Below are 12,848 nucleotides of genomic sequence, written 5' to 3'. Positions count from 1 at the left end.
CAGGAATTTTCTTTATTTCTGAGTTTTGTCTACAAATACGCATTGGCTCTATTTCTTCCTGGCCAATGGGAGTAGGCATGGAGGTGATTTTCAATGAAAAGTCTCTTCTCTGCTGCTGCTATAAGTGACATATTGTTTCCTGCAAGTATGGCTGATCTGTGTAAATTCTTGATTAACCTCACCTCTGCCACCAAAAGGATCCAACGACCTCATTACTAGTCCTAAACTCTATTATCATCATTGTAAACAGGGATTTAGTACTTCAGGCCGTGCCCTCACCTTGGAGAACTACTTTGTGCACCCCTTCTGAGATATGCGGCAATGTCCTCCTCTTACTGCTTTGTCTGGAACTCACGTCTGCTCCATCTCCAGTGTTTCTGGCAATGCAAATTTCTTCTGTGGTTTGAGGTTTCTGCTATGTTCTAATTATGTCAAAGATGGGTGCACATTTCTATTTCTCAACCTTGATTTTTTTTGAAAGCTCATTCCAGTGAGAGAAGGGGAAATGCCAACTTTATGCCTCCATCTTAAAACGTGGAACTCAGGCAGGTTGTTAAAACATTCAGTAATATGCCACTGTAGGAAACACTTTATAGAATGTTCATTTTTGATTACCAAAAAACTTTTTTTCTTTGTGGACTTCAAAACCCTGGGGCACCATGAATAGGACTATCCTGACATCTTTAAATGATCTTTATGATAGCAGAGTAATGTTGATATGCCTTAGGGGTATGACTTGTTTTTCTTCCTTCTAGAACCAGCTGGAAAAAGCTATATCCATTTTTTCTCAAATCATGAAGCCAGAAAGCATAATCTGCACTAATTTAAATGTAAGTGACTTCTTTATGGTTTAAAGTAAGGCTTGAAATGTAATAAAATGAAGTCTAGATTTTTTTTGTCTGTGTACAACAAATGACTTTTGATCTCCCAAGGTCTTCATCCATTCCATTCATTTATTGATGACTGTGTGAAAGTTATAATGGAGCCCTATGAGAGGAGTCAATACGTGCTTCCAGGAGTGTATAAATAGGTGGGAAACACAGATATGCTCAGATATAAGAGGTGGCTAAATGCTGCAGGTGTAACACATGACTACAGAAGCCTGTCGATTTAGAGAAGGGAGATGGACTCTGCAGTCTCTCCACTGAGACTTAGGAAGAGCCTGCGTGCTGATGACATCCTATCCGTGGCACCTGACTCACGGAGTCAGTACACCTACGGCACAAGGTGGCACCTAACCTGGTAAGCGCTCAGTAAGTGCTAGCCATTTTCATTCTTACTTTGTTGCCAGCCTGCCGTGGCCCGCCTTTTCAGTGAGCAGTGAGTCGTCTGCGCCTTCCTGGGGCAATGAAAAGCCTAAGAGACTCTCCTGTCATTAACGACATCACAGCCCCCACTCAGCCAGGCCCTGCTGAGGCCCTGCTTGTATGCTGAGTACGTGTGTTGTGGGGAGTTGAAAAGAAAGCCCCTAGCGTCCAGGAGCTTACAGTCTCCTGAAACATCAAGGGGTCAAGATGAGGAAAACATTGTCTGAAGAACCGAAATGTGTAAACACCAGCATGACATGAACTGGGATAGCGGGTCTTAGCCAGTGCTGTATTCCAGGCTGGCCAGCAGGCGCTAACGGAGGAGGACGGGGGAGAAGAATATTGTTGAGCAGTGTTCTGAAGGAGGACAGGGCTGTGGGACTGCAGGCATGGAGGTGAAAGGGCATTCTCTGTTGGGAGATGAGCTTTGCTGAGGGGTCTACCTTGCTAGTTAGTTTGCTAGTTCTCTTCCTAGTTCTGAGTCCTTAGGCAAAGTTACTTAACCTCTACCACCCCATTTTCCTTTCATCTGAAGTAGCAATAGTAATAGTACCATTCTTTCATTAGGAGAATTGAAAGAATAATGCATATAAAGTCGTTAGTTAAAACAGCACAGTTAGTGCCTGGCATGTAATCAGTGTTCAGTGATGCTTGCTAATACCAGTAGTATTTATTTAAAATGAAATATGTTAAATAAAAAGGATTATTTATTTCTAACAAATCCTAGAACCCATGAACAGGAATTGGGCATAACTGCAAGCTCCCATGGTTTTCAGTTCTGCCCATAATTATCCTCAAATGTCACCCCCAGACCAGTGCCCAGATGACTTTTCAAGAGAAGGACTAAGATAAGCCTTTATGGTAAATTCTGGGGAACAAGTTCCAGCAAGAAGTCTGAGATAAGAATACCTTATATTTGACCTCGTATTTACTTTTCAAAATGCTTACACAGGAGGGAAAGATGAGCCTAGGGAACCAGAAAGATGGAGACAGTGATTAGTAGAGAACCTGGGGGGAAAAAAGGGAAAGAGGTGGGTTTGGAAGGGAAGAGACTAAATATACGAAAAATACCCAAAAAGAGATCTTGTAGTTGGCAAAGGGCAGGAGCCTGGGGATGAGTGTCAAAGCTGTCAGTTAAGAACATATCTGTAAAACCTGGTAATGAATCTGCTATAAACTGATGAATGCCACAAAAAAGGGAGGTAAGAGGTCCCAGAAATGAGTTTTTATGGCATTAATGGTGAGGCAGAGGAAGCATCAGAAAAAGACAGGGAAGGAATCGTACCAGTGGATCGATACCCAAGCGAGCTGATAGCCCTATGTGCCATGGCCTCCTGCAGGCAGCCCCTGGCCCAAGACTGGGCACCTGAACAGAAACTGCAGGTCAGCCTGAAAAGCTCTCAGCTGAAGGAGGCCAAGGTGGCAAAGGTCCAGAGTCCAGAAGTCCAGGTCATTTGAGCCAGTAAGCCAAACAGACTAGGAATCCTGGTCTTCCAGCAGACGCATATGTTATTTTTTCTTCTTCTCAGCTTCCTACTGGATGTGGACAGCTCAGTGTCTCTAAGTATTAATATATTTATCTGCTTCTGAGAGAGTGGCCTGCAGATGCATTCATTTCATGACTGGATAGCAGGAGAATTGCTAGGATTCCAGGTGGTTCATAGCATCAGGTGGGAAAGAAACACAGGAGAGTGTGTGAGAGGAGTTTTATGTGGGTCATTAGTCGCTTTTCCTAGAGTTGAAGTGGGCGTGGGGGGATCAATAAGGGTTGATAAGAAATGGAAGAGAGTGAGATCGGCAGGGTTTCAGTTTATTTTAGCTAAGGTACCACGCTAGATACTTACATTTGTCAGTTTATTTTATACAACACTGTCAGAACAGTATTTCTCCATATTATACATGTGGAAAATGAAGATTCAAAGGGTAAGTAAACTACCCAGGTTCTCACAGCTAATTAAATAGCAGAGTCAAAGTTTTAACACAATCAAATCTGTCTGACTACATACAAAGCCTAGGGTTTCCCCACCACTCCAGACCTACAGAGATTAGCGTCGTGCATCTTTTTTCTAGGACTGGCGCTAACCGCTTCTCCGGGATGGTGAAAGGAACACAGGACTGCATGTCAGAAAACGAACCTGCCCTTAGTGCACACGCTCCATGCCCTTGCATTTAGATCCCTCGGCTATTCAGTCCTGGCAGCGGGAACAGCTTCTCCTGGGAGAGCTGGGTTGGGGGGCGGGGAGACGGCCGATCAGCATGGTCGAATGAATGGGCATGTTTCTGGCAAGCGCTATGTAAGGATCCTTGAATTGATCTTGAATATGAACCATCCCCTCCATGAACTGGGTCGCAGAATTATCCACTGTCCAGAAACTTAAAGATTGGTAAAGATTGTTTTTGTTTGTTTGTTTGTTTTTTTAATTTATTTATTTTTGGCTGCGTTGGGTCTTCGTTGCTGCGCGCGGGCTTTCCCTAGTTGCAGCGAGTGGGGGCTACTCTTCGTTGTGGTGCGCGGGCTTCTCATTGCAGTGGCTTCTCTTGTAGCGGAGCATGGGCTCTAGGTGCGCGGGCTTCAGTAGTTGTGGCACGAGGGCTCAGTAGTTGTGGCTCACAGGCTCTAGAGCACAGGCTCAGTAGTTTTAGTGCACGGGCTTAGTTGTTCCGCAGCATGTGGGATCTTCCCGGACCAGGGCTCAAACCTGTGTCTCCTGCATTGGCAGGCAGATTCTTAACCACTGCGCCACCAGGGAAGTACAAGATTGTTTTATTGTTTAAAAATTTTCACTCAGGCAATTCTTGCAAATGTCCAATCTAAATTTCTCATATTTCAATACAAGCCTGTTTCTTCTTCCTTCCTCGGGAATGGTGAAAAAGAGCTGGTTGCCATTCTCAGGTTTAATAATCTTTCAGATTCTGGGTCTCTGTTATTAGAGCAGGGTTTTAAAAAATAATTTAATTCTGGGCCCTAGCTTCTCCAAGGCTGAGTCGTCTGCTTAGAATCCTTAAGGGCAATTTGTTAATTATTCAGAAATGGAAACCTAACAAGTAGGCTGAATAGAGTCTGTTCAGTCAGTATCAGCAGAAATAAATGAAGTTTTTTTCTGATCTACTTTAAAAATTAACGCCTGACACTAAAATCTTTTCTTGCTGCCAGTTGGAATATGAACTTACCTAATTTTTCCCCTCAACTTAATTTTCTTTTCACTGAAATTGCTCCTGCTGCTGATACGACCCAGAGGGCCTGGCTCCCCGTTTCCTGGCTCATGCTCGCTCCACACTGAACTGGTTGAGCACATGATCTCATCGAGGCGTGGGCGTGTTGACTCTGCCCTTTGAGTCTCAATTTAAACCCATCCATCGCAGAAGAACTATAGCCCCCTCTTTATTTAGCATCGCTGCTTAATATAAGAGGACTAATTTCCACTTCTCAAATATGTCTGATAGTAGCAGAGGCCAACAAAGGGTAGTTTTCCACTGATTTTATTTGAATTCTAATCATTTCTCTAGAAATCTAGACCCATTTTGGAATTGAATTACCTTACAGGGGAACTGACAAGTGGTGAGTTTCGCTGCTTTTATCATTTATTTGTTAACACAGGTAAATGTTTTAATGTTTGTTTCTCCTTCTCACTAAGGCCACCCTAAAGTTCTAGCTCATGCTGGGAAGTCCTAGGCCACACTGGTAGGAAAGGAGACAGCACTTATTATTTCTCATAAATCCCTTTGTGGCAGCATCTCACCTATATGTTTAAGAATTGCATTTGGTTGGAAGCAATGCAGACTCTAAAAATACAAGAGTCTATACAAATTAGAGGATTTCTTTTTCTTCCAAGTAGAAAACCAGAGGTGGTCAGTCTAGGTCTGGTATGACATTCCGTACTGTCATCAGGGACCTGGCCTCTTGTATTTCCATACCACTATCCTAAGCACGTGACTTCTATCCATTACATCTATTCCAGCAAGAAGTAGGAGAATGTAGGAGGACAAAGAAGTTGGTCCCTTTTAAGAATGCTTTCCCAAATGTCTCACCCAACAACTTGTACTTACATGTTAATGGTGAGAGCTTAATCCCATGACCACATCTAGTTGCAGACAAACCTGAGAAATACAGTTTTTGAGTTCCGTACATGACAGCATCAGTTAAAGTTAGGGAGCTCTGTTATCAGAAAATAGAAGGGAAAAGTGGATATTGGTTAGAAAATTAGCAGTCTCTACCACACTATTCTACTTCAAATATAGCAAACTTGAAAAGAAATGCAAATGTTTGCATGTTCAGGGCTTCTGTTCCCTTTTTTGGTCAAAGGTGTCCAGTGACACATTTCTTGAGGTCTCAGAAAATCAGAGGGGTGGTAAGTATGTGTTCTTTGACTAGTTTTTCTTAACGAAAATTCCCCCTGCTCCTTGCTAATTCAATTTTCGTAGCCTTTTGTTTGAAGTCTGTAAGATGGAAGCAATGCACTGTACCCTGATTTAGCTTTCCTAATTGTACCCTGAGACTTCAGTTTGAGACAAGCTCCTAGCTTTAAATTGTTTCTTTGCCTTTCATCAGTAACTGCCTCATCCATGTTGCCCTTCAGCAGTATAGTTCAAGGTATTGAACCTTACTCTTGAAATCCCCACTGAGTCAGAGTTAGTTGCTGGAGGCAGGAGAGAAACTGGGAAAAATTAGGAAGAAAAGTTGAAATCTTTCAGAAGCACATCATTAATAGTTTCTAGCATGAGCTCCAGGAGGTTTATCCCTGTAAATTGCTAGGGGACCTTCACTCCCTTTCTCATTTCTCATTGTTGAGGGTCTACTCGGTGCCAGGCATTGCAGATGTGGCATCAACAAGGTAGACTTCTCCTTGCCCTTGATAGGACAGAACACTGCCAACCAAATTGGGATTGGTTTTTACTAACAAAACTGTTAAGAACTATTAAGACTTGGAGATGTTACCCCACTTCCGAGCTAACGAGTTAACCTGCCACAGTTCTGTGGATGCTGGTAGAGAACACGAGACACCGAGAGAAGAAGGACGGTTTATTACTCACAGCAATAGCAGTAGCCAGCGGATTAGCATTTTTGCAGCAGTTTCTTGAGCCCAGTTCCCACAGAGCGACATGAAGAGGTCTATATGCTTCTTGCACACACAGGGGATTATATTTTAAGAGAGGAACTGTGAACTTGGGGAACCCAAATCTCTTAAATTGGACAGTAAGCATACCTGCCCTCTGCTTTGGATGAGACACTGACCGTCTTCCCAGGCTGCTGGCTGTACAAACGTCCTTGAAAATACAGTCGGGACTAAAGACAGTCAGTGCTTCTGCCTGACTGTGAGAGACCCACGGAATGTTCTCTCCCTACAAAGGGTTTTGCCTGGGCTCTAGAACACTCAACTTAGATCAGGTCTTTTGGAGTTAGGCTACTTGGGGTCACTGCATTCTGTTCTTCAGGACCAAAGATAACCCCTCATCCCGCTCAGCTGCTCAACAAACACACAATGTTATAAAATGGACTCTTAAGAGGACTCAGCTGGTTTGGAATAAAAAAGGAATCTCTCTCCCAGAAAAACTATCTTTCCTAAAGATCAAGAGGCTTAAAAATGTTTATACCCTTCGATTTTGTAATTTCACTTCTGGGAATCAAGTCTAAGAAAGTAACGATTTTTTTTAAATGTATGACATTTATTGATATAAAAAAGTATGGTATTGCTTTATTTGATTTATATGATGGATTGCTATGCATTCATCATTAAAAATGAGGTTTTATTTTTTCCTAAAACTTCTTGATGCTATGAGAAAATGTTCATTTTATAATAATTGACCAAAAAGCAGAATCAAGTTGGGGGGTGGGGGGCATTAATATATTTGGAAGATAATACATGAGATTGTAAACAATGGTTAACATTAGTTGGTGAATTCTGAGTTATTCTCATTTTCTTTAAACTTTGCTGTATTTTTCAAATTAGACTAGTGAACACTGGTAATTGGGGTGAGGGGGAAATGTGTTCTTTTTTTTCCTTATGTTAACTGTATCTGATGGAAGGTAGCTAGTGGTATCATTTTGAAAGCCAAGTATAAGCACCCAGTTTTGATAGCTATAGTATAAATAGGAGTGCCTCATTAAGACTTTAACCAGCTTCCACTTTATACTTGAACAATCTGTATGCCTGCGATTTCCTAACCAAAAAAATAAAATAAAAAGATAAAGGTATCTTTTGACCCAGAGCCAGTCTTATGAGATTGTCTGATTGTCATATCCTCTGAACCTAGAGGAATTAGGGAAGAAGAATCTAATAGTAATGTTCATTGAGTACCTCCTGCGTGCTGATATTTCATTTAATGTTCACAATAATTCAAAATGTGAGATGTAAAGGTATTTTCCTCATTTCACAAATAAAGATATTGAAAGAGATCAAATACCTGGCCAGAGTCACTTAGCTGTAATTGCCAGTGCCAAGACTCTGACCCAGGTATGTCAGACTCCAAAATCCATGTTCTCTCTGTTTCTGCCTTTTAGCAAGTTTTGAAGTTGTGGTGTTTTGATTAGCTATTGGAAAACAAGTTTTGGCTGGTGGGCATTCATTCAAAGCACCTTTGAACTTGAGCAAGCAAATGAATTAGGAAACGGCATGAAAGCAGGGTAGATGCCTATAAATGTAGGCTTATCTCATAGGATACATTTCTCAGTGTTGATTACTAGCTCAATCTTGTTTTTCTTGTTTCTTCTTTTTATTCAGCTTATGATCCATATCCAGTCAAATATGTTGAAAACCCTAATAGATATACTAAAGGATGCTACAGAGGGAAATCTATCAAGATTTGTGAAAAAACATGTGTTCTCAGAAGAAGTGGTGAGTAGGCGGTTTCCACAGAAATCCTATAAAGGTGCAAGAACACTCTTTAAACTGTCCACTTGATACCTTAATCCTGTAGGCCACCTCTTTAAAGAGACTGTCCACTCCGGCAACCTCTCTGTTGTTCCTGTTGCTAGATTTCTATGTGTGGGTGCAGACTTTTTTCCTCTAACACAATATATCCTCTGAAATTCTAGCAAAACTTGTTCCTTTTACATTGTTCTTTTCCCCACACTGTCTTCATGGGTGTTGGCCCTCTTTCTTTTCTTTTTCCTTTCTCCTTAAGCATCCAATTCCTTCTACCCACTCCTCACTCTCAGTTGATGACCTTGCCTCCTGTTTCACAGAGGAAACAGAAGCAATTAGAGGAGAACCGCTGCCGCACCGACAGCCTCCTTGCCGCTCGCTCTCTCTGCTCAGCCTTCCCTCCTGAAGCCGTGGTGACTGCAGGCACCTCTCTAGAGCCTGGGAGCCCAGCCCCAGCCCCGGCCAGCCCAGGGCGTCAGCCCAGAAGTTGTGTCACCTTCTTTTGAACATCATGCCTATTGCTCGCCTTCCCTGTGGGTCATCCCCATAGGCAGACAGTAGGCTATAGCATCTCTCATCTTAACAGAAAGAAAATCTCCCCTACCTAAACAAGTAAAAAGACATACGGCCTAGAGGGGTGGGATAGGGAGGGTGGGAGGGAGACGCAAGAGGGAGGAGATATGGGGATGTATGTATATGTATAGATGAGTCACTTTGTTACACAGCAGAAACTAACACACCATTGTAAAGCAATTATACTCCAACAAAGATGTTAAAAAAAAAAGACCTGCTAGGTGTTTAGATAGGAAGACTCAACCTCATAAAGTCAGTTCTGCCCAAGTTAATGTGATAATGTAACATTTCAATAAAAATACCATTAGGTTTTTTTCTGTAGTTAAGGTTTAGTAGAAAGAGCAAACTAGCAAGGATAGCTGGGAAAACTCTGTGAAAGAAGAGGTGGTAGCCCTGCCGGATATGAAACCATATTAAAGCTTTTCTAATTAGAACTGTGGTTTTAGCTCCTGAATAGACCAACTAATGGAACCATATAAATGCTTTGCAAAATTATAAAATAAAATTAAATAAAAATGAAGAGAAAGAAGCAATTTCTAAAAATTGAAAGCAAAATGAAACAAATGAACCTTGTGTCATACTGATGGCTTAAGCACATAAAGAGGAATTATTGTAAGTCATTCGAAATTTAGTAATTTGTACATCGCTAGTCATATATAGCCTACGGGGAAAACAGACGGTGAGGAAATCATAAATTATTGGCAGTGATCATATTGTTAGTAATGATACTGGTATTGTCATTTTGACTAACCAAGGGGCCTGGTTGTTGGTCCTCCCCCAGCTTTTTTCCCTTTCCCCTGGCCTTTGGTAGCACAGTCCCAGCTGGGTTCCGGCTAGCACCTGAGATGGCAGGTTGGCAGCAGAGGGCAGGTGGCAGCTCTCCACCTCTGCCACACTGTGGCTTTCCCAGCCCTGTCCCATTCCTCACTCCCACCTGAAGGCTGGCAAAGGGAGCTTGTCGGGAAACTAACTGGTTATGATTAAATTTAAAGCTTCTTTCTATTTGAGGTCTTAGCTCTGTGTAGGTTGTGACCGACCTAAACCTTTTGGGAGTGTGTTTAGAAAAGTAGGGGAACTAGAAACGTAAACTGGTTTTAAAACACACAATCATGTGCATGTGTGTGCGGCACTGACACAACTTCTGCTTTCTCGCTAGCACTGATGTTGATCCTTCCTTAGACCTGGCCCATCAATATGTTGCCTGAATTATACGACTAAAGCATCCAAACTTCACACTGAAAAATACTCATTGTTTTTATCTGATTCTCCCCCGCAAAGCCTATAAGGCTGATTTACTTAGAAAGCTCACCCTCTAGCTCAGTGATATCCCCTGGTTGCTGGGAGGCTACTCGGGGAACTGCTTGTTGAGAAGTGAACTGATCCCTAAAACTCCAGCAGCTTTTGAGCTAGTTCTAAATATCTTTGTGAGATTGCATGTGGAGTCTTATGTTGTAAAACTCTGCATTTTACAAATGCTCTATTTAGTGTTTATGCCACCAGTTACTGGACGTGTTTTTGTGGCGAGAAGGTGCTGTTGTGCCACTAGAGGAATGGTGAAAAGAACTGCGGACTTTTCTGCAGCACCGTGACGAAAACCACTCCAGCGTGAACTGTTTCCTTATTGACTTCTTTTTTAAAACTTAATTAACAAACAATGTCGTACCAACTGTTTTCTGCTTCAATTGTAGGATGGTCCTAGTGATACCATTTAATATTTATTTTTGTAGTGATTTAAGAGAACTGAGATAGTTAAAAAAAGAAAGAAAAAAGAAAAAAAAGAACTGAGGTAGTATCTGCAGTGAGAGCAAGGTTACCTCCAGCTTGGCTCACCTGCTTTGCTTCTTTTGAAAGCCATATGCTGCTGCATCTCACCCTGAACATGAGGACTGAACAAGCTATTCTTTTTAAGAATGTTAGAAGTGTTTAAACTTTACCTGAAGGTTCAGTGGGGAGCCCTTGTTTGAAAAGAAGGTGTGCAGGTTTGTGCTATATTACACAACCTGTGTATATGTGATAGACTCACATTCACACTCTAATTTTGAGCTCACTCATTTTTGTAGAATTAAATACCATTCATATACTTGTGATGCTAATATTTATACCCCTGGTCTAGACCTCGCCCCCATGCCTCATAATTGTGTAGCCAGTAACCTCTGGACATGTCTGCCTAGATGTTTCACAGACATCTCAATCTTGTCCAAAACAGAACTCTTGATTTTCCCTCTCCAAATCTCATCCTGCCATCTTCCCCATCTCAGTTAATGACATCCCCCATCTCCAGGTTACTAAAGCCCAAATTGCGAAGATGTCTTCGATGCCTCCCTTTTCCTCTCCCCTTCGACAATAAATCCTTTCAGTTTAATCTCCAAAATATACTTCATATATATCTACTTCTCCATCTTTTCTATACCTTTCCCAGTCTAAACCATCACCTGTTCTCATCTGGCCTATGATGGGGGCCCCTGGATTAGTCTCCACATTCTTGTACCCTCCAGTTCTCCACACAGCTTTTTAAATCTAAATCAGATCATGTCCCAGTTTGGACCTTCTGATGGCTTTTAGAATAAATTCCAAAAAACTTACCATGAGCTAGAAAGCCCCACGTCATTCGACCCTGCCTCCTGCTCTGATCGTTAAATTGGACACACTTGATTCCATGCTGTTTGACCTCCTTTCCCTGGTATGTTTCATCGTATAGTATGCGCCACTTGAACCCCCCCTTTTATAAAATACCAGGGATGATTTTTAAGTACTAATCTTGAATGTTGTTTATAGCTTATGGCATCCCTTATAGTTAGTTATACCTCTGTGTGCCCCAGTACCCTGGTTTTTACCACTTTAGGTGCACACTTTTTTTTTTTTTTTTTTTTTGCATTTATATCTCTGCTTCTTGGAGGATAAAAAGAACAAGGAAGAAATCTTGCAGAGATATAACAATCTACTCTTCTTGCTTTTCTTTCAGCTGGTCAAAGTGAGGGAAAAAGTGCAGGACGTGCCCGCTCTTCTGGCCACATTTGATGAGCTGTATGAGAAACTGCACATACATGGCCAGGTCACCACGTACACTTTGGATGCTCTGCTCTGCCACACCCCCAGTGACAGGAAATCCCACACGGTGCTACTAAACAAGAGGACAGTCAGCCGTCGGACCTTCCAGCCGCTCAGCCAGTCGCTGTGGGCTGAGTAACCCTGGGTTCAAACCATCCGTGGGTCTGAGTTGGAGGGGGGCCTGCTTCTAGTGAATTATTGGCTTCCTAAGAAATCAGGCATCGTACTCCAGTGTACAGTATACTAACACTTGGTCTCCTTAAATTTCCAAGATCACTGAGTGCTGGCATGCTGCCTTGAGACGTTCATATGTTGTGGCACCAGGAAGATCTAGATACAGGCAAGCAGAAAGCTCGGGCTCCCGTGGGAAGGAGGCTTCCCCTTGTAAAGGGCTGAGGATCTTTGAAGGAACATGGTCACGGTCTCCAGGGGAACCCAATGAGCACTAACAGGAAGGAATTTCACTATAAGTGGCCACCGCCAGCTAATTTTCAGGGGAATAGTGGTCTGAAACCCTACTCTACCATGCTGGGAAATAGCCCAGGATTTTCTCACTGCTTCTGTCATCATTTACCTGTGACCCTAGACAAGATACTTAAGCCCTCAGTTTTTCATCTGTAAAATAATAGTGCCTATGTGAATCTCCATATTGATTTGAAATTTTCATTCAGGGTTCAGTAGGGTCAAGTTTTCTCAAAAATAAGAGAAATTAAAAGGTTCCTGAGAAAACTTGTTGTTTTCTCAGCAGAACAAACAAAACCAGAATTTAACTCTCAGAACTGATAATAAGCCAAAATTTAAATGGTTACCACTTTGGTCATGGGCATTCCATGTGCTTTTCAAAATAAATGCCAATAAAAACCACATTAACGCTCTCTGTATCCCTTAGTTTTCTATATAGGTCATAAATATTTGGTCTTATAGTTCGTCTCGTTTGTTAATGATTTTCTCTTTTCTCTCTTTGGATGTTTTATCTTTTATAAATAAATATGTCATGACAGCAGGTCAGAGCTTCCTCGTAAGGATCTGCCTCTTGATGGTTTGAAGGCCAGCCCCT

At 42.0% G+C, this 12,848-nt stretch overlaps 1 protein-coding gene and 1 long non-coding RNA gene across 4 annotated transcripts in view; both read left to right on the top strand.

Annotated features, from left to right (window-relative positions):
• PTCD2 (pentatricopeptide repeat domain 2) overlaps positions 1-12,665 on the top strand; it is a 28,312-nt gene extending 15,647 nt beyond the window's left edge. For 2 of the 3 annotated variants that reach the window (XM_082457344.1, XM_082457343.1), the window contains exons 8-10: positions 756-830; positions 8,027-8,140; positions 11,706-12,665. In XM_082457344.1, coding sequence (XP_082313470.1) covers positions 756-830; positions 8,027-8,140; positions 11,706-11,930 — 414 coding nt within the window. In that variant the 3' untranslated portion in view covers positions 11,931-12,665. The remainder of the gene's footprint in view (positions 1-755; positions 831-8,026; positions 8,141-11,705) is intronic. The other variant, XM_082457345.1, reaches the window with a different exon arrangement.
• Positions 1-12,848, top strand: part of LOC309658619 — a 473,127-nt gene that overhangs the window by 413,426 nt on the left and 46,853 nt on the right. The window lies entirely within an intron of this gene.

The sequence above is a fragment of the Balaenoptera physalus genome (assembly GCF_965194825.1).
Source record: "Balaenoptera physalus genome assembly, chromosome: 3".
NCBI lineage: Eukaryota > Metazoa > Chordata > Mammalia > Artiodactyla > Balaenopteridae > Balaenoptera > Balaenoptera physalus.
This window is presented reverse-complemented; position numbering and strand designations above follow the sequence as displayed.